Source organism: Rana temporaria, chromosome 3, assembly GCF_905171775.1.
Source record: "Rana temporaria chromosome 3, aRanTem1.1, whole genome shotgun sequence".
NCBI lineage: Eukaryota > Metazoa > Chordata > Amphibia > Anura > Ranidae > Rana > Rana temporaria.
The window spans coordinates 291,069,379-291,095,052 of record NC_053491.1 but is presented as its reverse complement, the minus strand read 5'-3'; the positions used below and the strand labels follow the sequence as shown (position 1 = coordinate 291,095,052).

Here is a 25,674-nt window from a genome sequence, read left to right as displayed (position 1 = left end):
TGAACCAAATCCTTCTACATACGTTGTACCTGTTTATCTTCTCAATAGCTGTTCAAAGTGTTGAATTTATACAGCTTGTCTGAGAGTTGAGAATACAGGAGGCGGTGAGCTGAAATTACACTCTGCAGAGCTCAGTGAGGTGAGCTATGATTGCTTATTGGAGGGAAGGGACACACCCACACCACACAGACTATAGGAAAAGAGCACCATTTTTCTCTCGGTGTCAGCAAGGCCTCGTACACACGACCGAAAAACTCGACGGGCGAAACACATCGTTTTGCTCGTCGAGTTCCTTGTGAAGCCGTCGAGAAACTGGACAAGCCAATTTTCTCCATTCCCGTCAAGGAAATAGAGAACATGCTTTATTTTTGGCTAGTCGAGTTTCTCGACAGTTTCCTAGACGAAAATGTACACACAACCGGTTTTCTTGGCAAAAAAAAATATCTCCCAGCAAGTTTCTTGCTGGTTTTTGCCGAGAAACTCGGTCGTGTGTACGAGGCCTAAGAAGTGACTCATACAGATAGCAGAAGAATGCAGCAGCAGACAGAATTGACACTTAGTGTTCCTAAGTGAGGCAAGTACATACTATAGAGGGATATGATTTGTTCATACATTTAAATAAATCAGGCTAAGTCTATCAATGATTTAAGCAGAAGTTAATAATCAAATGTGTAGAAACAGTGGCATAGGAATAAGAGTTGAAGCAGGCACAGCTGAGACAGGGCCCATGTTGACTCCTCTTTTACATATACTTATTGTGAACTCATCAAGATGAGAGTACTGATTGAATGAGACTAAAGGAGTTAAGAATCTTCACTTAATACAACGTGTGAATATTCACTCAAATCACCTGGAAAGCAAATTTATGTTCACTTTGAATATCTAAACATTTACAAAAGAAAAATGGAGAAAGGAGACTGGGGGTAGACTTTGATGGCACCGTAAGACTGGAGATTTTACATTTTTATTACAAAAATATATATAAAGGAATTGTACAGATATTGTTTTTTAAAACCAGACACTATAATCAAAAGACATTGGGCCAGATTCACAAAGCAGATACGACGGCGTATCTCCTGATACGCCGTCGTATCTGTTGTTCTATCTATGCGACTGATTCATAGATTCAGTTACGCATAGATAGCCATAAGATCCGACAGGTGTAATAGTTTTACACTGTCGGATCTTAGGATGCAGTACCGCGGCCGCCGCTGGGGGGAGTTTGCGTCGTAAACCAGCGTCGGGTATGCAAATTAGGAGTTACGGCGATCCACAAAGCTTTTTCCCGTCGTTACGTCGCCGCGAGTGTTAGTTTGCCGTCGCAAAGATAGGGCACCTTTAACAAAGTGGAAAATTACTCCACCATGTTAAAGTATGCCCGTCTTTCCTGCGTCGCTTTTGAATTCTTTTTGAATTTTTTAATTTTCCCGGCGTAACTCTTTTTTGACGTCGCGATTCACAAAACGTTGGCGCGTCATAATTTCGCGCAAAGCACATTGGGAAATTGGGAAATTTGCGACGGGAGCATGCGCAGTACGTCCGGCGCGGGAGCACGCCTAATTTAACCTGCCTGGCGGTATTCCCGAGTCTGACTCGGGGTTAGATTTTCCTGCTGCGAGCGGTAACCCCGAGTCAGACTCGGGCTTGCCTCGCTAGATCCATAGGCACTGTTTACTTACCTTGTCCCTGGATCCAGCGATGCCACCGCGCTGTGTGAGCGAGCAGGACCTCGCTCGATTCACACAGCGTCCTCCTGTGCCGCCGATCTCCGTTCCCTGCAACGTTACGACGCACGGGGACAGAGAACGGCGCCAAATTCGAAAAAGTAAACAAACACATTACATACAGTATACTGTAATCTTATAGATTACAGTACTGTATGTAAAAAAAAAACACACCCCCCCTTGTCCCTAGTGGTCTGCCCAGTGTCCTGCATGTACTTTTATAAAATAAAAACGTTTCTTTCTCCCTGCAAACTGTAGATTGTCCATAGCAACCAAAAGTGTCCCTTTATGTCAAAAATAGTTTTAGATCAGCTAAAAAACAGCGATAATAAATTATAATCAATTGCAGAATTGTGCGATAGCGATTTGTGGGGAAATTCGTCATAAAAAAAAATAAATAATGACAGCGACAATTCTGCAACTGAGCAAATTTCAGTGATTTTGATTTGATTACATTATTGAATAATTTTTATTATAATTATATTATTATTTGTTATAATTATTTATAATTATTTATTATATTATAATTTATAATTTTGTTTTTAAAAAAACGTCATACCCGGGATGCCTATTAGAATTTTGTTTGGTCAGATTTAAGTGAGTTATTTCTAAAAATTACAGACCTACAATATAAAACGCCAAATTTCCTTGCAAATAATGGTACCGCTTTCAGCATGTTTTTTCTGAAAGAATCATACCGCCAGGGAGGTTAAATGGTACCCGCCCCATTTGAATTGGCCCGCCTTGCGCCGGACGGATTTACGATACACCGCCGCAAATTTCCAGGTAAGTGCTTTGTGGATCGGGCACTTAGACAGAAAATTTGCGGCGGTGTAACGTAAATCGGTTACGTTACGCTGCACCCGCTGTACGTGAATCTGGCCCATTGGCTCTATAGTCACATATTGTGACATCTTGTTAAAGTACTACTATCTGTGTATTGCTTGCTCTACATGTTTTGGGGATGAGGTCTAACACTTCTTCAGGAGATTTATTGTACATATACACATATGCAACGCTTTATAGAGCGATTATCATATGACTATAAATAAAGAAAAACATACATTAATCATAAAATACGTATTATGTTTCATAAAAACATAGATAGAGATAAGGATACATCGTATGTCTGCTGTGGAGACCCTATGGGTGAATAGTCTTGCCAAAAAGTGCTGTAGTGCAGGTGGCCCAAAAGAGGATGGCCCATCACCGAGGGCCTGGGAACCTCTCACACAGAATAGAACACCAGTAAAGGTCTAATTGAAAAATATTTTTGAGTCCCCCTGATTCAGCCAAGATCTTGGTAAAAATACTCATTGTCATCTAGTATTTTGTGACTAACCAATTTGGCGAGATGATTTTTTCTGATTGGATTTCCAATTTTTTAATTAGACCTTAACTGGTATTCTATTCTGTGTGAGAGGCTCCCAGGCCCTCCAGGGTGGGTCATCCTTCTTTGAGCCGCCTGAACTACAGCACTTTTTGGTAAGACTATTCACCCATAACCTCTCCACTGCGGACATATGATGTATCTTTGTCTCTATCTTTGTTTATATGAAACTTAATATGTATTACATGATTAATGTATGTTTTTCTTTATTTATAGTCATATGATAATCGCCTTATAAAGCAATGCATATGTGTATATGTACTATAAATCTCCTGAAGAACAGGTAAACCTCATCCGCGAAACATGTAGAGCAAGCAAGTAGTACTTTAACAAGATGTCACAATATGTGACTATAGAGCCAATGTCTTTCGATTATAATGTCTGGTTTTAAAAACAATATCTGTACAATTCTTTTATATATATTTTTGTAATAAAAATGTTAAATCTCTGTTTGAGACTATTGCCATCAAAGTCCACCCCCAGCCTCCCTTCTTTGTTTTTCTTCCATATCTTCAGGACAAAGGTACCATACTTTAACATATGAACCAAACTCGGCACATTCTCTAAACATTTGCAGATGCTTTTCATGTGATTGGATACCTGGAGCAAATATACACACATATAAATCTGTGCCAATGTGTGAGATGCCAGAGTTGCTCATTGAAGCAACATAAGTTTATTTGCGTGTTCCCTATGCTATGTGACAGCATCCTTAACTTGGTGAGTACACAGGTAGTCAGGGGAGAACAATATTTATCAAGAAAGACTCTAGAAATAATTTTGAATGCTTAGCCAGTAGCTACACATCTGGTGAGAGAAGTATTTTTTTTCACTTATTCACTTAACAGTATAAATAATACAACCTGCAATATATGAATAAGTAGGTGAATCTACCAACAGTTTGTGTGCATATACATTATAACAAAATTGTCTTTTTAATAAGCTTGAATTGCAAAGCAGGCATAAATTAAAAATAAAATCACAATATATTTAATTGCATACATTTTCTAAATAAAAAAATGCTATTTCTCCAACTCTACACAGTGATACTGCAAAATATGGGCGAATACATATTTTTCAGATTTTGTTACAACTAACATTCCTTTTAATTTAAAATTACTGGCAAAGCAGAAAAAAAAGTCTGGCTTTAAATTTACATACTATTACATCCAGAGAATATTAGAATAAATGTATTTTGTTTTTACAAAAACAAAGTCAAAGTTGATTACTTTAAAAAAACTTGCAAACATTAAAAATAATGTTATTATTCTTCTCTGGTTCTCAGAATTCGCCCATATGGGTTATGAAGACATTCGAGAAAATGAAGGTAATGTACAAGGTGTACTGCAGCTCTAGTGATAACAAGCTGTCATCTGCAATAATGCCACAAATATGAATAGTTCTAAAACTAATATTCAACAAGTGGCAAAAATTTAGCAAATGACAGAACAAAGGCTTTAAGTTTTGCATCATTCTTTTAAAGGCATACTTATGTGGAGCAGTGAAATGGGATGATACTTTTTGTGTCCTTTAACCAATAAAAGATGAAAAGTACCATTAAATAACATTGTTTTTCAACTGTGAAGTGTGTAAATGCTGCTGAATCAACTTATTAACCTTATTGTTTTTTCATTCTACAAATACATTCTTTCCATACCGTGTTTGCTTAAAAAAATAAAATTAAAGCCAATCATAAATTAGGCTTTTATAGTTTAATTCAGCAGACACATGCAGTGAATTTCCATTCCAGAAACATTATACCTTGAATGAAAACATCCAGAGAAGCTTTTGTTGTACAGATAAGAAAGGAAAATCAGGATTTAGGAGTAAAATAATGAAAGAAATTTTTAAATTAAAGAAAAAACCTTTGAAGCATTATCAAAACACATTGCTAAAACAATGTAATTAAAATACAAATAAGATTAAAATGTGTTTCTAAATAATCAGGATTTATAGGTTCAAAAATGCTTAACCTGCCTAGCGGTATTCCTGAGTGGGGCTCGGGGTGAGATTTTTGTGCTATGATCGGTAACCCCGAGCCACACTCGGGATTGCCTCCCTGGATGCTGGAAAAGGTTACTTACCTTTTCCCTGGGATCCAGCAATGTATTTCCGCAGTGCATGGCGGCCGGATGTTTCCGCCCAATGCACTATGTTCCCCTGATCTCTGTTCCCTGTGATGTTACGATGCACAGGGGTGGAGAACGGCGCCAATTTCAAAAAAGTAAATAAACACAGTACATACAGTATACGGTAATCTTATAGATTACAGTACTGTATGTAAAAAATGCACACCCCCTTTGTCCCTAGTGGTCTGCCCAGTGCCCTACATGTACTTTTGTATAATAAAAACTGTTCTTTCTGCCTGCAAACTGTAGATTGTCCATAGCAACCAAAAAGTGTCCCTTTATGTCAAAAGTGGTTTTAGAGCAGCTAGAAAACAGCGATAATAAATTATAATCACTTTGTCATTGTCATTTGTCATAAAAAAAATAAAAGTAATGACAGCGACAATTCAACTGAGCAAATTCAACTGAGCAAATTTCAGTGTTTTTGATTTGATTACATTATTGAATAATTTTTATTATAATTATATTATTATTTGTTATAATTATTTATAGTTATTTATTATATTATAATTTATTATTTTGTTTTTCAAATTTTATCATACCCGAGATGTCTACTAGACTCTTGTTTGGACAGATTTAAGTGAGTTATTCCTAAGAATTACAGGCCTACAATGTAAAACGCCAAATTTCCTTGCAAAATAATGGTACCGCTTTCAGCACCTAAAATCTGATATAATCATACCGCCAGGGAGGTTAAACGTAAAGTACTTGAAACTTTGTAAAAATTATCAATACATCATTAAACTAAGAAGTTAGAGTCCCAGGATTTAATTTCATTTAATAATGTTCCCAGGTTTGTCAACAGATGTTGTGACTTAAATAACTTTACTAAGCAGCGTCTGCATCTTAGATATCCACATAATACATCATCAATTACATTTCTTAAAAATAACAACTTCTTTGAATTAATGCTATTTATAGTGCTTCAATGCCTCTTACTATGACACATTTGTGAAACAAAATACAAGAGGCACTCCTGCACAGCAGTTAAAGGCATCAATTCTGGGGGAACCTATACATAAACAGATTCTAGGATCTTAAAAAGGTGATTCTAAAAATACCCATGTATTAATTAATTAGGTATTGAAAAATGTATGTGCCGAGACCAATTGCAGCAAATGCCTTGGGACAGAAGAGTTTTCAAAAGCCTCTCTAAAACAAGAATGAGGCATAAAACATGTTGCTGGATCATTTCTAACAAATGCCCATCACTCCAGGGATATAAAAAACCTTCAGTAGTCTTGCCATCTACTGAGACTTGTGTATCTTGCAGATTTAATTTTACACCATCACTTAAGTCAAATGTATTTTTCCTTTTTTATATTTATTTTTGGTAAGATGAATTTTCTTGGTTATAGTAAATTTATCATTTAAACATAACCTGTCATAGGAGAAATATACTCAGTATCATTCTGTAATACCCCCTCTGTAAAATGACTGCCTCTGACTATATGCGTATGAGTAGGCTATACAGAAACATGGAACAATGATACAACTCAATTCATCTGACATCAAAAGCTGCATATTTTTCAGTGACTCACTAAGAAATAAAGCTGAATAGTCAGCGTGATAGTAAAGAGGCTATCATCTTAAGAGAATGTTACCTATTAATTCACAATGATTTATATTAAATCAGGTTCCTTTTTTATTTAACTGTTTATTTAGGGTATTTTCCATATTTTACAGAAAAAGGAGAGCAAGGTAAATAGTGCACCATACATCATAAATGTGGTAACCAAGAATGACTAGTAGTACCATTCGAGGAGGGGGGTGAGGACATGAAGTCCTCAGGTGCAACCGGGGAATATTAAAACATGTTCTTTTTACATTTTTAGGCTCACTAAGCATTTCTATAAACGCAAACTGTTGAAGCAGAGTGTTGCAATTTTTTTTTTGCGTTTTTAGTATTATTGGTAGTAACATATTATACAAAATGCATATTATAATAATATAGAACTCTTTAAATTAAAAACAGAACTTTTGTTCAAAACTGTTCAACCATCAAATTTTAAATGGAATAAGATAATAATGCATGTGCACGTGTGTAGTATAGTATAGTTTAACACACACACGCACATACATATGCATATATATATATATATATATATATATATATATATATATATATATATATATATATATATATATATATATATATATATATATATATACTGTATATATTAGTACCACCAACTCCACTACAGTTTAATACAAAACATAGGAATTGTCTGCCTGGTATTTTATGCTTTTAAATTAACAAAAAGCTTATGGAAGCTGGCTACCCATTTGAAGAGACTGCAATGGCATGATCTTGGTTTGAAATGGTTATGGTATGAGTAAATCCAAACTATTTAAACTTTAATGAGAACAACAAGTCGTTTTAATCTCATAAAAATGTTTTTTCAGTGGTCTGCCTGCTCGGAACTGATAAGGCACAATCATATTCACAGGGTTAATGCTCAATTTTTTTAATTAAAAATAAACTATATAGAATTGTATAATATGGATGTAAATAATAATAATAATAATAATAATAATAATAATAATAATAATATTAATAGAAATTCTCCAAAAACACTTACTGGATTTTTCTTCTTTTTCTCTTTGTCCTTGCTTGGCTTCCTGTTACTAACAAAATAATGGAGGGTGCCATATTCCACCAAGGCAGAGAATACAAAGATGAAGCACACTGAGACAAAAAGGTCCATTGCTGTCACATAGGAGACTTTTGGGAGAGATTTCCGGGCAATAGTACTCAGAGTGGTCATTGTGAGCACAGTTGTAATACCTGTTTGAAAAAGTAGATGCCATTTAAAAAAACGAAAAAAAAAAAAAATGGTTACTGTGGTTTGTAAGATGTTGTGGGTAACCTAGATACCTGTTTTACATGAAAACAATAGCTAGACAACAAATCAAACATTTATATTTTGCTAGTTTTGTATTAGACATGAGCCTTTATTTCTAATCATTTGTGTAGGGGTGGAGAAACACATAGATTCACAGATTTGTGGATATAGAAGGTGCAATGCATGTGCAATCATTACCTTATCTATGATGTACATTTTTGTGGGTCAGATTAGCACCATTTTGAGAAAACAATGTTTATAGCTGTGGTATTACACTATTTATAGAACTTGCCTACCTTTGTTGTCCATTAGGTATTCAAGCAGACTGGGGCATTTAGAATCCGGTACAGTTGTGCATGGTAACCAATCAGCTTTCAGCTTCAGCTTGTTCAATTAAGCTTTGACAATAACATTTTGAAGTTAAATGGCCTCTATGCAGAGCTGCACCAGATTTTGCTCTCTCTGGTTTTAGTGAATAACCCCTACTGTGTTAACACCAGTTAACTAATAAAATACCTTTCAACAAAGTCTAATGAACTGATCTATATTAGACTCTAATTAAGCCTCATGCATCAATGCATGATGGCATACATTTTACATATAGTAAACGTTAGCTGGATACAAACACCTTTAACCTCCCTTGAGAGTGGCTTCATGCACATGTGTGCAGGTAACTTAGGGTATAATGAGCAGTAACCTTTTGACTGAGAATGGTATATTCCATGTGCAATTGCTATTTCTCTCTTAGGTAGTAATCACAGCACAAGGTTAAATAAAGCACAGCCTGTTACAGTTGTATTTCTATATGTAGTCAATAAAGAATAACATTTTACAGATGACACAGAGTAGCTGACTTGATTCTACTACTATTTAATAAAGCACAGATTGATTTTTTTTTACATCTGTGGCCATTGTGGAAATTACTAAAATGCTTTGGGTGTTTACAGCTAATCACTTCTGCAAGCTCAAAATCTCATCTCCTGTGCCAGGTCCAATTCCATCATACATATGGTCTCCTCTGTTGTTGTCTATTATACTGTATTTTCCTGCATCTAACATAGCACAGTGAGTGAGGAGTTCACTGAACCTGAGTTTCATGCAGTCTTTTTAATGAAAGAACCACAGTTTTTAGTTCTGATCAAGTTACAAGTTCATGCTCAGTTTGGTGTCAGTTAACCTGCCTGGCGGTCTTCCCGAGTCTGACTCGGGGTTAGATTTTCCTGCTGCGAGCGGAAACCCCGAGTCAGACTCGGGCTTGCCTCGCTAGATCCACAGGCACAAGTTACTTACCTTGTCCCTGGATCCAGCGATGCCACCGCGCTGTGTGAGCGAGTGGGACCTCGCTCGATTCACACAGTGCCTCCGTGTGACGCCGATCTCCGTTCCCTGCGACGTTACGACGCACGGGGACGGAGAACGGCGCCAAATTCAAAAAAGTAAACAAACACTATACATACAGTATACTGTAATCTTATAGATTACAGTACTGTATGTAAAAAAAACACACCCCCCTTGTCCCTAGTGGTCTGTCCTGTGTCATGCATGTCATTTTATATAATAAAAACGTTTCTTTCTCCCTGCAAACTGTAGATTGTCCATAGCAACCAAAAGTGTCCCTTTATGTCAAAAATAGTTTTAGATCAGCTAAAAAACAGCGATAATAAATTATAATCACTTGCAGAATTGTGCGATAGCGATTTGTGGGGAAATTCGTCATAAAAAAAAAAAAATAATGACAGCAACAATTCTGCAACTGAGCAAATTTCAGTGATTTTGATTTGATTACATTATTGAATAATTTTTATTATAATTATATTATTATTTGTTATAATTATTTATAATTATTTATTATATTATAATTTATAATTTTGTTTTTAAAAAAATGTCATACCTGGGATGCCTATTAGAATCTTGTTTGGTCAGATTTAAGTGAGTTATTTCTAAAAATTACAGACCTACAATATAAAACGCCAAATTTCCTTGCAAATAATGGTACCGCTTTTAGCATGTTTTTTCTGACAGAATCATACCGCCAGGGAGGTTAAGAGAGACATCAGGGTCTCTGTAACCTTAATCTTGAATTTTAGCACATATGATAGACATCCAGTTAAAACCTGATGTCTCCTTATTGCAAACCCTTTACCACCAGTATATTTTGTCATAAATGGGGGCCGATCAGACACCTTGTATTGATGTAATGTAATAAAACAGTAGATGAAGAAAAGTAAATTGGGATAAAGTAATTTAAAAGTACATAAAAACCCATTCAGATATCAAACCTGCAAAAAAACACCTACAAAATACATAGCTACAATTAGGATTCACAGGTGTACATGAGTGCCACATTATATTATCCACACACACTTTAGAGGTGTAAGAATATATAGGGTTATCAGTTCATTAAAAAAAAAAAGTTAAAGTAAAGGTTTTTAGTGTAAATAGGTCACTTAATTATAATGCACCTGTGCCCAAGCCATGAGTATTTTTTTTACATAAGAACAATTTTTAAATATTTGTAAGAAACAGTAAAAAAAAAGCTCTACAACACACTATCACTGATCTCTATATTTGTGTGTACGTTGATATTGAGCTTGTGTTTTAGTTGGTTTCAAATAGCTTAAAAAAAGAGAGTAAGGCAAAACGAGCTGTTACTTCAGTGGCAGTGCCTTTTCTGGACATTTTCTAAATTAATTTCTCCACAAAGCCTGAACCTATAGAAGTGAGTGATGACTTGTTTTAAAGCCTTTTTATGTTTTTTTTAGAATATGTAAATTTATTGTATAGCCTGGGCACATGTTACATTAAATACAACAAAATGCTTCATTCTTGGTCTTTAAAAAATAAAATAAATTAAGACATGTTTGATTTTGATTAATGAGTAAAGGAGGAATGTTGGAGATTATGACTGTGCTTGCATTATCTAATTACATTTAATTTTCTTTATTTAGTGACATATTAGACAGTAACATCAATACAAGCAAATTCAAGGAATCATACAATGAACCATCACACATCACATATTGTTGTTTACAATTTTTATGGACTATATTTTGAAAAAAGAAAATACAGTTTTAAGGTTAACCTTTGTGATAAAAATAAAACATGCAGCTATTTTTGCAGGAAAAATGTAATTTGCATTGCACCTGTGATTAGTAGCTGCAGCTCTGATGCCCATATCTCTGTACAGGCTTTTAGTTAGAGGGCTGTAAACAGTGTGAATGGACTACAAAGACACTCATCAGTGCCCTTGCAGTCCATTGAGAAATGTAAGCCATCTGCAGTGGTGGTAGACAGAACTTGTAGTTTCTTTTTGTTCATAGATTCCTGTGAATGAATGAATGATGCAGCTGTGACAGCGGGTGGAATGAGAGGAACTGTCACAGGGAAGGGGGCTCTAGTGGCAGCAAGTGAGTGCATAGCAATATGTTACATGTTACACCCAAAATATGGGTAACATGCTTCTAAAGGTGAAACTATCCTCTAAAGACAACCAATAACATAAAGGTAGTAACTCTAAAAAAGGCTGTATAATATTTCAGCCATTCCAAATGTATTTTACTGTTATGTGCAGATTATATTGTTAACAGTGTTTCCCAGGTATGTATTCCCCTTGCTTAAAGACTTAAAAACAAGACAAAATAGAGTAAAAATTTAAGTTTCCAAAAAAGAGGAGCAGTGATTTTAATAATGCTTAATAATAATAATAATGCTTCCCCTGGTATAAATATTAAGGGGAACCCCTTAATATAATAATGTTTCCCCTGGTATGAATATTAAGGGGAACCCTGTGCCAAATGTAAAAAAAATGCACGGGGTCCCCCCAAAATCCATACCAGGCCCTTCAGGTCTTGTATGGATATTAAGGGAAACCCTGCACCAATTAAAAAAAAATGGCGTAGGGTTCCCCCTTAAAGTGAAACAATACAAATGAAATATTACCTTAGTATGCCTGTAAAGTAGCGCATTTATCCAGTGTTTAGAACAATACCACAGTAAAATTAAACTTCTAAAGGAAAAAAAGTAATTTAAAACTGTTTGCGGCTGTACTGAATTTCTGGATCCGGAAATATAGATAAAAATCATTGAAAAAAACAGCATGGGTCCCTCCCCCCCCCAGGCCATTACCATTTGGGTCTGGTATGAATATTAAGGGGAACCCTTTGCCAAATGTAAAAAAAAAATGCATGGGGGTCCCCCCAAAATCCATACCAGGCCCTTCAGGTCTTGTATGGATATTAAGGGAAACCCTGCACCAATTAAAAAAAATGGCGTATGGTTCCCCCTAAAATCCAAACCAGACCCTTATACGAGCACGCAACCTGACAGTCTGCAGGAAAAGGGGGGGGGGAGAGAGAGCACCCCCCTACTGAACCATACCAGGCCACATGCCCTCAACATGGGGGGAATGCTTTGGGGTCCCCCCAAAACACCTTGTCCCCACAACCCTTGCCCAGTGGTTGTGTGGTCTGAAGGTGGGGGCTTATCGGAATCTGAAAGCCCCCTTTATCAAGGGGACCCCCAGATCCCAGCCCCCCCTATGTGAATGGGTAAAAACTGTCCATTCTCTTTGATCATAGCGCATACGGACCAATAAAAAAAAACCTGCAACAACTCTGCCTCCATGGGAGGCTACCGCCAACTGAATCCTCTTTGAGATGACAGCTGTTATATATAGCTGATGTAAATGGGTGACCTTGCCCCCTGCTGGCATCATGTGGCATCAGAAGGGGGACAACAAAACCCCACCCCATGTTGAAGGCATGTGACCTGGTATGGTTCAGAAGGGGGGACGCTCCCCCCTGTTCCTGCAGCCTGCCAGGTTGCATTCTCTGATAATTGTCTGGTATAGATTTTGGGGGGAACCCCACACATTTTTTTTTATTTGGCACAGGATTCCCCTTAATATTCATACTAGATCCAAAGAGCCTGGTAATGAACTGGGGGGGACCCATGATGTTTTTTGCAATGATTTTTATCTATATTGCCGGATCTGACAATTTATTACAGTCGCAAGCAGTTTTAAATTACTTTTTTTCCTTTAGAAATAAAATGTTACTGTGGTATTGTTCTAAACACGGGAAAAGTGCGCTACTTTGCAGGCATACTAAGGGGACCCCCCAGGCACGATAGTTAAAGGAACATTTCATTTTAATTGTTTCACTTTAAAAAAATAATTTTTTTGCATGGATACATGTCCCCTGGGGCAGGACCCAGGTCCTCAAACACAAAAACGTGCATATAAGCCTTTAAAATTAGCACTTTTGATTTTTCATGTTTGTGTCCCATTGACTTTAACGGTGTTCGCAAATTTGTTTGCCTGATTGCATGTTCTGGTGCGAATTATGTGCCAATTTGTGTTGGTCTATCACATAAAATTCCAATAAAATACATTTACATTTTTGGTTGTAACATGACAAACTGTGGAAACTTTCAAGGCGTATGAATACTTTTTCAAGGCACTGTATTGCTTTTCTGCTGCAAATAGTGAGTTGTCTCCACCAGAGAGCCCAACCACTCGTAGCACAGCTAAAGCCAAAAAGACTAAAACAAGGGGATCCCCATATAATGCCCACTGGCAGAGCTGATGTTCCTCCTGAATATATACCGTACAGCAGACCAGGGGCGGACTGGGTCAGGTGGAAAGGTGGAGATTTCCCCCCAGGCTACTTACATTACCTTTAAAACGGCCACGGCCTGCAGCGTTGGCTGTCTGTAAATGTATTTTTTATTTTTTGGTAGAACTCGCCCGCGGCAGCCCCCGATTGGCTGGCTGGCTGCTGCGCTGCATTGTGGGAGTTATAGTTCGGCCGCGGCGGCCACCGATTATCTGACTGGTTGCTGCTGCACAGGCTGCGCTGCATTGTGGGAGTTGTAGTTTGGCCACGCTAAAGTTAAGGAACTTATCAGCACAGCAAACTACAACTCCCACCTCCCAGGAGTCTCAGAGGCAGCCAGGCAGGTAGGTCATGTGGAACGTCAGGGGAGGGACACGGTACAGGGGAGGGACAGGGGGCTGGCTGCAGAGAGACGTGACAGAGAGAGAGAGACTGAAAAGCTGCAAAAGTAAGATGTGATTACCTGCCTGTGTCAAAACTTTATTACTGTATGGTCTGTATCCCCTTTAGTAGTATGCATAGCATAGAAGCCGACTCAGCCAGCATCCCCCCGCCAGCAGACTCAGCCAGCACCCCCCCGCCAGCAGACTCAGCCAGCCACCCCGCCTGCCAGCAGACTCTGCCTGCACCCCCCTGCCAGCAGACTCTGCCAACACCCCCCCGCCAGCAGACTCAGCCAGAGCCCCCCCTGCCAGCGGACTCATCCAGCAACCCCCCTCATCTAGCAACCCCCCGCCAGCAGACTCATCCAGCAGCCCCCTCATCTAGCAACCCCCCGCCAGCGGACTCATCCAGCAGCCCCCCCTCATCTAGCAACCCCTCCGCCAGCGGACTCTTCAAGCAACACACACCCCCTGTGCACAGATGCACATAGCCACCCGACCCCCCATCTGGTTAGCGGAGCCGACTGATCCAGGAGGACCCCCCCCACTTACCCCATCACCTAACTCTAATCAGGTTTTTAACCACTTGAGACCCGCGCTATTGACAAAAGACGTCAACAGCGCGGCTCTCAGGTGCCAACTGGACGTCTTTGGACGTCACTTAAAGTGCATTACCCGCGCGCGCCTCTGGGGGGCGCGCAGCAGGTAAACACTGTCCCGGTGCATCTCTGGGAAGCCGATGCGTGTACCTGGCGGCCGCGATGTCCGCCGGGTACACGCGATCGTCGGGAACACAGCAGGGACGTGGAGCTCTGTGTGTAAACACAGAGCTCTACGTGCTGTCAGAGGAGAGGAGACCGATCTGTGTCCTTTGTACATAGGGACACAGCATCAGTCACCTCCCCCAGTCACCCCCCTCCCCCCACACAGTTAGAACACACCCAGGCTACACATTTAACCCCTTCCTCACGCCCTAGTGTTAACCCCTTCACTGCCAGTCACATTTTTACAGTAATTAGTGCATTTTTATAGCACTGATCGCTGTATAAATGTGAATGGTCCCAAATTTGTGTCAAAAGTGTCCGATACGTCTGCCGCAATATCGCAGTCCCAATACAAATCACAGATCGCCGCCATTACTAGTAAAAAAAAAATAATAAAAAAAATCATAATTCTGTTCCCCATTTTGTAGGCGCTATAACTTTTGTGCAAACCAGTCGCTTATTGCAATTTTTTACAAAAATACGTCGAAAAATACGTATCGGCCTTAACTGAGAAAAAAAATATTTTGTTTAAAAAAAAATTGGGATATTTATAATAGCAACAAGTAAAAAATATATATATATATATTTTAAATTGTCGCTCTTTTTTTGTTTATAGAGCAAAAAATAAAAACCGCAGAGGTGATCAAATACCACCACAATTAAGCTCTATTTGTGGGGAAAAAAGGACGTAAATTTTGTTTGGGAGCCACGTCGAACGACCGCGCAAATGTCGGTTAAAGCGACGCAGTGCCCGAAGCTGAAATTTCGCCTGGGAACGAAGGGGGTTTATGTGCCCAGTAAGCAAGTGGTTAAAAGACAACTGGCCACTGTGATTCATGTACCCAGTGATCCGAAAGGGGCCAGATGCATGGATATGGGGCAGCAGTGGATAGATTCATGCTATGCATGAATCTATCCACTGCACATAGGGGTGCAGAGGAGAGAGTGGGCGGCACCCGGGAACCACTAAAGGGCACTGTCTGCACTGGTGAGGCTGCACTGATGGGCACTGGTGACCGTGAGGCTGCATTGATGGGCACTGTTTTCACCAGTGAGGCTGTACAAGGGAGGAGGATTTTGAACAAAAGGCACACGCCCTATTTCTGCACCTACTAAAAAAAGGTTATAGCAAAAAAGTATTGAAGAAGGCGTACGCCAAATCTAAATTAAACACACGTGAGATGTTACTGTTTAAACAAAAGAAAAAACAATCCAATTCTACCACTAAACTTATTACAACTTTCAGTACTCATCAAAACATTTTCCGTCAACTAATTAACAACAACTGGCACTTTCTTTCAGAGGACCCTATAATTTCCAAATATGTCTCAGACAGACCGGGAAATTGTTTATAGGAAATCAAGATCTATCAAAGACGGTCTAATACATAGTCACCTTTCCCCTGATGCTTCAGTAATAGAAGCATCTGGGGGACTTGGAACCTTTAAATGTGGGCACTGCGATCAGTGTCCCTGGATCCAGGAGGGTGAAGGATGCTCGCTACCGAGAGGTGGCTTTCTAAAATCAAAAATGTTTGCAGATTGCTCCACAATCGGCATTGTTTATATAGCTAAATGCCGATGTGGTGCTTTTTACATCGGCAAGACTAAGCGGCCATTTGCCAAGAGAATTAAGGATCACCTATATTATTTGGATGCTGGCCTTCTGTATACTCCAATATGTAAGCATGTGGGGCTCAATCACAGTTTTGATCCATCTTACATATCATTTTTTGCTCTAGAGGTCATCCCCTTTCCAGAGAGAGGGGGTGACTTCGACAAAAGGATATTGCAGTGTGAGGCACGTTGGATATTTGACCAAAGGGCCACTTACCCACTAGGCCTTAACACTTCATTGTCCTTCAGACCATTCTTGTAGAAAATTATAGTAAAAATAATAGTATCAAATTCGTAAAATTGGCAATGTCAAAACCCACCTCTCTCCTCCGCCCCTCCTCTTCTTCTTCCTCTGTGGCCTCTTCCTGTGCTGATGTGTCCTCGGAACTAGGAAAGTCTGTGTGCATTTCCGACGGTCATATAATGCCAGTGCTCGGCTGGCAGACCTCCAAAAGGAATACAACCTGCCCAAGAACCGCCTAATCTGTGACATGCCCATCAGGTGGAACTCTATGTTGGCCATTAAGGATGAGCCGAACACCCCCCTGTTCGGTTCGCATCAGAACTTGCGAACACACCAAATGTTCGTGTGAACATTAGAACCCCGTTAAAGTCTATGGGACTCGAACATTTGAAATCTAAAGTGTTAATTTTAAAGGCATTAGCAAGTTATTGTCCTAAAAAGTGTTTGGGGACCTGGGTCCTGTCCCAGGAAACATGTATCAATGCAAATTTTTTTTAAAAAAATGGCCGTTTTTTCAGGAGCAGTGAATTTAATAATGCTAAAAGTGAAACAATAAAAGTGTAATATTACTTTAAATTTCGTACCTGGGGGGGTGTAAAGTCAGCATGTGAAAAAGTGCATGTTTTCCGTACATAGAACTGTCCCTGCACAAAGTGTAATTTCTGAAAGAAAAAAAGCCATTTAAAACCGGCTTTGCGGTTCTAATGAATTGTCGGCTCTTTCAATTACAGAGATGATTCATTCATAAAGAAAACAAAAATGTGTGGGGGTCCCCTAAATTAAATTACCAGGCCCTTCAGGTCTGGAATGGATATTAAGGGGAACCCCGCCATAAAAAAAAAAAATGACGTGCGGTTCCCCGCAAATATCCATACCAGGCCCTTCAGGTCTGGTGTGGATTTTAAGGGGAACTCCACCCCAAATGTAAAAAAAAATGGCGTGGAGTCCCCCTAAACATCCACACCAGACCCTTATCCGAGCACGTTAACCTGGCCGGCCGCAGAAAAGAGGGGGGGACAGAGTGGGCCCCCCCCTCGCCTGAACCGCACCAGGCCACATGCCCTCAACATGGGGAGGATGTCCCCATGTTGATGGGGACAAGGACCTCATCCCCACAACCCTTGCCCGGTGGTTGTGGGGGTCTGCGGGCGGGGGGCTTATCAGAATCTGGAAGACCCCTTTAACAAAGGGGACCCCCAGATCCTGCCCCCCCTATGTGAATTGGTAATGGGGTACACTGTACCTCTACCATTTCACGAAGGAAGTGTAAATAGTTAAAAAAAACACACAGACACCATAGAAAAAAATACTTTATTAATAAAAAATAAATAAAAAATCCAGCGATGTGAATCCACTGTCTCCTATTCAGCGATGAATGATCTCTCCTGCGACGGATGATCAGCGGTCCGGTCCAGCGATGCAGAAGATCCATCCGTCCAGAGTACAGCAGGGGAGCTCCACTCTCCGCTGGACACAGCCCAGCGGAATGACGCGCTGAAAGACAGGGCTTTCCCAGTGACGTACGAGGGTGCGTCAGAGGGGGCGGGGTCACGTGACGGGTGGCCGGCGCTTCCCCTATATAAGTAATGTCATAGCTCCAGCGCGTCATTCCGCTGGGCTGTGTCCAGCGGAGAGTGGAGCTCCCCTGCTGCGCTCTGGAAGGATGGATCTTCTGCATCGCTGGACCAGACTGCTGATCATCCGTCGCAGGAGAGATCATCCATCGCTGGATAGGAGACAGTGGATTCACATTGCTGGATTTTTTATTTTTTTTTATTAATAAAGGATTTTTTTCTACGGTGTCTGTGTGTTTTTTTTTTAACTATTTACACTTCCTTCGTGAAATGGTAGAGGTACAGTGTACCCCATTACCAATTCACATAGGGGGGGCCAGGATCTGGGGGTCCCCTTTGTTAAAGGGGTCTTCCAGATTCTGATAAGCCCCTGCCCGCAGACCCCCACAACCACTGGGCAAGGGTTGTGGGGATGAGGTCCTTGTCCCCATCAACATGGGGACATCCTCCCCATGTTGAGGGCATGTGGCCTGGTGCGGTTCAGGAAAGGGGGGGCCGCACTCTGTCCCCCCTCTTTTCTGCGGCCGGCCAGGTTAACGTGCTCGGATAAGGGTCTGGTGTGGATTTTTAGGGGGACTCCACGCCATTTTTTTTTTATTTGGGGTGGAGTTCCCCTTAAAATCCATACCAGACCTGAAGGGCCTGGTATGGATATTTGCGGGGAACCGCACGTAATTTTTTTTTTTTACCGTGGGGTTCCCCTTAATATCCATTCCAGACCTGAAGGGCCTGGTAATTTAATTTGGGGGACCCCCACACATTTTTTTTTATTTTTATGAATGAATCATCTCTGTAATTGAAAGAGCCGACAATTCATTAGAGCCGCAAAGCCGGTTTTAAATGGCTTTTTTTCTTTCAGAAATTGCACTTTGTGCAGGGACAGTTCTATGTACGGGAAACATGCGCTTTTTCACATGCTGACATTACACCCCCCCTAGGTATGAAATTTAAAGTAATATTACACTTTTATTGTTTCACTTTTAGCATTATTAAATTCACTGCTCCTGAAAAAATGGACGTTTTTAAAAAAAAAAATTGCATTGATACATGTTTCCTGGGACAGGACCCGGGTCCCCAAACACTTTTTCGGACAATAAATTGCATATTAGCCTTTAAAATCAACACTTTAGATTTCTCCCATAGACTTTAACAGGGTGTTCCGCGGCTTTTCGAATTTGCCGCGAACACCCCTAATTGTTGGTTGTTCGCCGAACAGGCGAACAGGCAATGTTCGAGTCGAACATGAGTTCGACTCAAACTCGAAGCTCATCCCTATTGGCCATGCTGCAGTGGCTGCAAACACAGCAGAGGGCTATCAATGAGTATCTCTGCCAATATGACAGCAGGACAGGGTCAGGGGAGCTTGTTTTTTTTTCCCCACTCCAGTGGGCCATGATCAGGGATGCATGCACTGTCCTGTCGCCATTTGAGGAGGCCACGAAATTGGTGAGCAGTGACAGTGCATGCATCAGTGAGACTGTCCCTCTTATTCACTTGTTGGAGCACACGCTGCATGGAGTAATGGACAGGGCCCTTGAGGCAGAACAGAGGGAGGAAATTGAGGACTTCCTTACCTCTCAAGGCCCCCTTTATCCAGACAGTGTTCCTGCTTGCCTGCCTATCACACAGGAAGAGGACGAGGAGGATTGTGTCAGCATGGAGGTGGAGCCTAGCACTCAGCATCAGCAGCAGTCTTCAAGGGATCAATTACAGTCCCAATAAACCCATGGACTTGTATGTGGCTGGGACGAGGTGGCTGCGGATCATGCCGTCCTCAGTGACCCAGAGGATTCCGACCCGAATGCCTCAGCAAACCTACGCTGCATGGCCTCCCTGATCCTCCAAAGCCTGCGTAAGGATCCTCGTATTCGTGCTATCAAGGCGAGGAATCATTACTGGCTGGCAACCCTTCTTGATCCACGTTACAAGAGTAAGGTTGCGGACCTTATCCTGCCAGCGCAGAGGGAGCAGAAAATGAAACATCTTCATAGGCCTTGCAGAAAGGTCTGTGCAACGCGTTCCCAGAGACTGGGGGGTTACAAAATCCAGGTCCTGGACAACGTGTTGCTGAGACTTCGGTCAGTCACAGAAGGAGCGGTGGAGAAGGTGGCCGTCTGACCGATGCGTTCAGACAATTTTTTAGTCCGCAGCCCCAAGGTATGGCCGGTTCCAGCAACCATCGTCAGCGTCTGTTTTACATGGTGCGGGAAAACCTAGGGGCAAGATCAGACTTGGACACCTTTCCCACCGAAAATCCTCTAGCTTACTGGGTCTTGAGGATGGATCACTGGCCAGAGCTTGCACAGTACGCAATTGAGCTACTGGCTTGTCCTGCATCCAGCTTTCTTTCAGAACGCAATTTCAGTGCTGCTGGAGGCTTTGTAACCGATCACAGGGTGCGCCTCTCCACCGACTCGGTTAGATCGACTGACCTTCATAAAAATGAATCAGGCTTGGATCACCACCAGCTACCAAGCACCTGATGCTGATGTAACTGAATATTTTTTTTTGAAATGTCAGATCCCTTCAAGACTGCCTATGCTGATGCTGAGTGACTATCCTGTTATGCTGAGTGACTATCCTTTTCCTCCTCAATGATCATGCTGATAGCTTGTAAGAAAATATTTGGTTCTGGGCACTAGCACCAGTGCCTAAGGCCCAATTTTTCTGCCCCTGTTTAACAGGGGCGTGCAATTACAATTTTTGATGCAATACTTTGCAGTGGGCTCATTCCTGCTCTCCAACTAGAGTATCTGTGAGGGGTTGCAGTGTTGTGGCACCAGCACCAGTGCCTAAGGCCCAATTTTTCTGCCCCTGTTTAACAGGGGCGTGTAATTACAATTTTTGATGCAATACTTTGCAGTGGGCTCATTCCTGCTCTCCAACTAGAGTATCTGTGAGGGGTTGCAGTGTTGTGGCACCAGCACCAGTGCCTAAGGCCCAATTTTTCTGGCCCTGTTTAACAGGGCGTGTAATTACAATTTTTGATGCAATACTTTGCAGCAGGCTCATTCCTGCGCTCCAAGGGGTGAGGGGTTGCAGTGTTGTGGCACCAGCACCACCACCGCCACCAACAAAGGCCCAATTTTTCTGCCCCTGTTTAACAGGGGCATGTAATTTTAATTCTTGATCTAATATTTCACAGCAGGGCCCATTCCTGGGCCCACCAAGAGTAACTGTGAGGGCTTACAGAGTTGTGGCACCAGCACCACCACCATCAACAACAAAGACCCAATTTTTCTACCACTGTTTAACAATGACATGTAATTACAATTATTGATATACTAGTTCACACAGCAGGGCGTTCCAGCGCCCACCAAGACTAACTGTGAGGGCTTACAGTGTTGTGGCAACACCAACACCTAGGGCCTAAATTTATGCAAAGTATATACGGCAGGCCCCTACTTTCAAACATCCAACTTACAAACGACTCCTACTTGCAAACGGAAGGAGACAACAGGAAGTGAGAGGAAATATACACCTAGGAAGGGAAATTCTCTTCTGTAAGAGATGTCTCCTGTCCACTGATGCTTTATCACTAATCCTTGTTTCACTAAAAAACCCAAATTTTCTAAAAATAATTTGTCATTGGGACAGAAAGTGAATTGAAATCTTCTGAACAGATGCACACAGACAGCAAAACAAATGTTACAGGGGTGATAACCCTTCTCTATGTTTTCAGAAAAGCTTAAAAATTGATTTTATGACTGGAGCTACACTTTAAAAAAGTACCAGTTCAAAATAACAAACAGATTCTACTTAAAGGAACACTAAAGGCAGATTTTTTTTTTTTAAATAACAAACATGTTATACTTACCTCCACTGTGCAGCTCGTTTTGCACAGAGTGTCCCCGAATCCGGTCTTCTGGGGTCCCTAGGCGGCTGTCTCGGCTCTTCCTCGCAAAAGCTTGCCACCTTCATGAGAGCGAGCTCACATGGTGGAAAGCTTTTGCGAGCACACTCCCGTGATACAGCGGCGGGCATGGCCGCCGACTGTATCACTCGGCCCCGCCCCCGGGTGCGCCGCGTCATCCGCTGTGATTGACAGCAGCGCCAGCCAATGGCTGCGCTGCTATGAATCCATCCAGCCTAGCCAATCAACGGCCAGGCTGGGAACCTAAGAGGATCACGTGGATGCGCACGGGACTTTCAAGGGGTCAGGTAAGTAAAATGGGGGTTCGAGGGGGGCCGGTCCTGTCGGATGTTTTTTCATAGGATGCATTAAGGTGAAAAAACATTTATCTTTACAACCCCTTTAACAACAAACCGACAGTCTCTGTCTTGTTTGCACCGCCTGTATACTGCTGTTCAAAGTATATAGGGCCAAAGTGGCTTGTAATGACCTGGGGGGAGGGGGGGAAACCCATGCTATTTTTCTCAATGATTTTCATCCATATTGCAGGGACCAGACATTACATTAAAGCCACAAGCAGTTTTAAATTACGTTTTCCTTATAGTAATCTCATTTTGTGCAGGGACAGTTCTAAACACGTGCCACTTCACAGGCATACTATAGACACCCAGCAGGTACGATATTTAAAGGAATTTTTCAATTATTTTTTTAACTTTAAGCATCATTAAAATCACTGCTCCAGAAAAAACGACAGTTTTTAAAACTTTTTTTTTTCCATTGATACATGTTCCCTGGGGCATGACCTGGGTTCTCAAACCCGTTTTACGACAATAATGGGGTTCTAAATGTTCGCGCGAACTGAACGGGGGGGTGTTTAGCTCATCCCTACTGGCAAAGTTATCTAAAATTGAACTGTCCTGGTGGAGCTGCATTGTGGCCATTAAAATGCTTTTCTTGCCTAAAATACTGTACATTTTTAGAACAGTGACAATATCTCTTCTGACACCCTTTTTTTTCAAGATTTAATACTGTTCTCAGTCAGTAAGTACAAAAAATCAAAAAGCTAGACTTTCATTCTCCATTCGACGGTCGCATCCATCGCGTCACGATTTTCCGAAAGAAGCCGAACGTCGGTGCGCAGGCGCAGTATAGAGCCGCACCGACATTCGGCTTCTTTCGGCTACTAGTGACGCGATGGATGCGACCGTCGGAAGCCTCTTGGAAGACTGTCAATCAAGAAGGAACGCCCGCTCCCGAAGACCCATACCCGGAAGCGACGGAGAAGATGCATCTCGAAAACGGTAAGTACAGCTCATATTTTAAAACAACTAGCCGATTCCCCTAGACAAAACGAGCATCCATCTAAGGGGAAATTTTTGAAAAAATTGTCTTATGGGTGAACTCCCGCTTTAACCATGCTCATGGCGGCATATACTAAACAACCGTTGCAGTTTCCAGCATATCCTTTTTATCTGCCACAGTAGATGCATGGCTACATATACTTAAAATACAAAATGCACCTACCTTAACTTACATACACAACCTGCCTTTACAGGTTTATGAATTTCTAATCGCATAATTTGTTGGGCTATCTTAAGGGTATAATATCTTTAGAAATATCCCTGCTAATGCACGTACAAAAGAGATGTTTGAACTCCAAATTAATCACCTTCTTAGATTGAATAACATTGACTATATCAGGGCTCAAAATTTCAAGTCCTGAGCTACTAGCCAGGCCTTAAGGGTTACTCGCCACCAGTTGCCCCACCCAACCCTGCCATGCCCTGCCCCCTAATCCGGCCCCTAAACACACCCTCATAAATGTTTTATGCATAATTAAGTTATAAAAATAAATATTAACAACAACTTTATCAGTGTAGCCCCACCTGTGCCTATCAGTGCAGCCCCACCTGTGCCCAATGTAGCCTCACCTGTGACTAATACAGCCTCACCTGTGACCAATACAGCCTCACATGTGCCCAATACAGCCTCACCTGTGCCCAATGCAGCATGACCTGTGCCCAATGCAGCCCCACCTGTGTCCAATGCAGCCTCACCTGTGCCCAATGCAGCATGACCTGTGCCCAATGCAGCATGACCTGTGACCAATGCAGCCTGACCTGTGACCAATACAGCCTGACCTGTGCACAATGCAGTCTGACCTGTGGCCAATGCAGCCTGACCTGTGCCCACTACAGCCTCACCTGTGCACAATGCAGCCTGACCTGTGACCAATGCAGCCTGACCTGTGCCCACTACAGCCTCACCTGTGCAGAGGAAGAGGCAAGCCGCCTGAATCAGCAGAGAGCGGATTGCCCGCTGTAATAGCTTTCATTTGAATTTCCTGTGTTCCCGGGGCTCGACGTCTTTGATGACGTCACATGTTCCGCATTGGACCCGCGTTCTGTCTATCAAAGGCGCCGGGCCAAGAGGTGGAGCTATGTGATGTGACCCCGGGGAACACGGGAAGTTCTAATAAAAGCTATTACAGCGGGCAATCCCGCTCTCTGCTGATACGGACAGCTCGCCACTTCCTCTCCTCTCTCTTTCCCTGGCTGGGAGACAGTGTCGGCGGTGATCACCCCCCCACTCTAAGGCAGCCCCACGTTCGCCAACAGCCATTTTCCACTCGCAAAATGTGAGTGTGCGAGTGGAAAATTTGAGGGCTGGACTATATCACTATAGATAAGACTGTCTGGGACTATTACCATAAGTTACCAGATATGAAGGGTGGGGTTTCATTATTCTACACCTATTTACAAAGACACGACCAAATAGTGAAAAAGTCCAAATGACAAGCAGAATTGGGCCAGACCTTTATGGATCAGGAATGGAGCCAGACCTCTACTTACCGTATTTTTCGCCGTATAAGACGCACTTTTTCTTCTCCAAAACTGGGGGGGAAAAGTTGGTGCGTCTTATATGACAAAGAGACATTTTTTCCTGCGTTAAAACTGCCTGCCATGTACTGCGGGCTTCCCTCTCCCTATAGCGTGCCTTGTCCCCCCCCCTCCCAGTCTAACTACGTGCTGCTGAGCTTACCTTTAATAACTCCATCCGTGCGGGCTGTGCCTGCTCATGTCTCCCCCGGGCAGACATGATCCTTGCTTGGACGGCCTCATAGACAGCACAGCACGGCTTCCTGTAATGCACACCCCCTCAGCCGCTCCTACTAGCTTAAGGGGGGTGTGTTGCTGCTAAGACCTTCCGAGGCCCTTCTCCCTGATGTGGGAGTGAAGGGACTTTTTTCTCTATTTCGGGCGCATGCGCACTGCATTCCGCGCCCGATTCGATGAGCCGTTGCTTATTCTCCTTCCCTGGCGGAGTGATCTGTAGTTGGCTCCTGAGAGACTGAGTGTGAGGCAGGTAAGGCAGCGGCAGGCAGCTGACAGGGTCCATCCAGAAGGCAGAGAAGTAAGAATTCGTGCCTACTGACAGGTGTGGGCTAATATACTATAATAATTAAAAAAAAAAGTGCACTGTACATTCCTATACTCCTGTATAACACACAGGCAGCAGATAGGTTATCTCTCACA

At 41.8% G+C, this 25,674-nt stretch overlaps 1 protein-coding gene across 2 annotated transcripts in view; it reads right to left on the bottom strand.

Annotated features, from left to right (window-relative positions):
- GABRG2 (gamma-aminobutyric acid type A receptor subunit gamma2) overlaps positions 1 to 25,674 on the bottom strand; it is a 375,570-nt gene that overhangs the window by 7,170 nt on the left and 342,726 nt on the right. Inside the window, exons 8-9 of one of the 2 annotated variants that reach the window (XM_040344731.1) lie at positions 7,826 to 8,031; positions 4,876 to 4,899 (exon numbers count right to left, since the gene is read on the bottom strand). In XM_040344731.1, coding sequence (XP_040200665.1) covers positions 4,876 to 4,899; positions 7,826 to 8,031 — 230 coding nt within the window. The remainder of the gene's footprint in view (positions 1 to 4,875; positions 4,900 to 7,825; positions 8,032 to 25,674) is intronic. The other variant, XM_040344732.1, reaches the window with a different exon arrangement.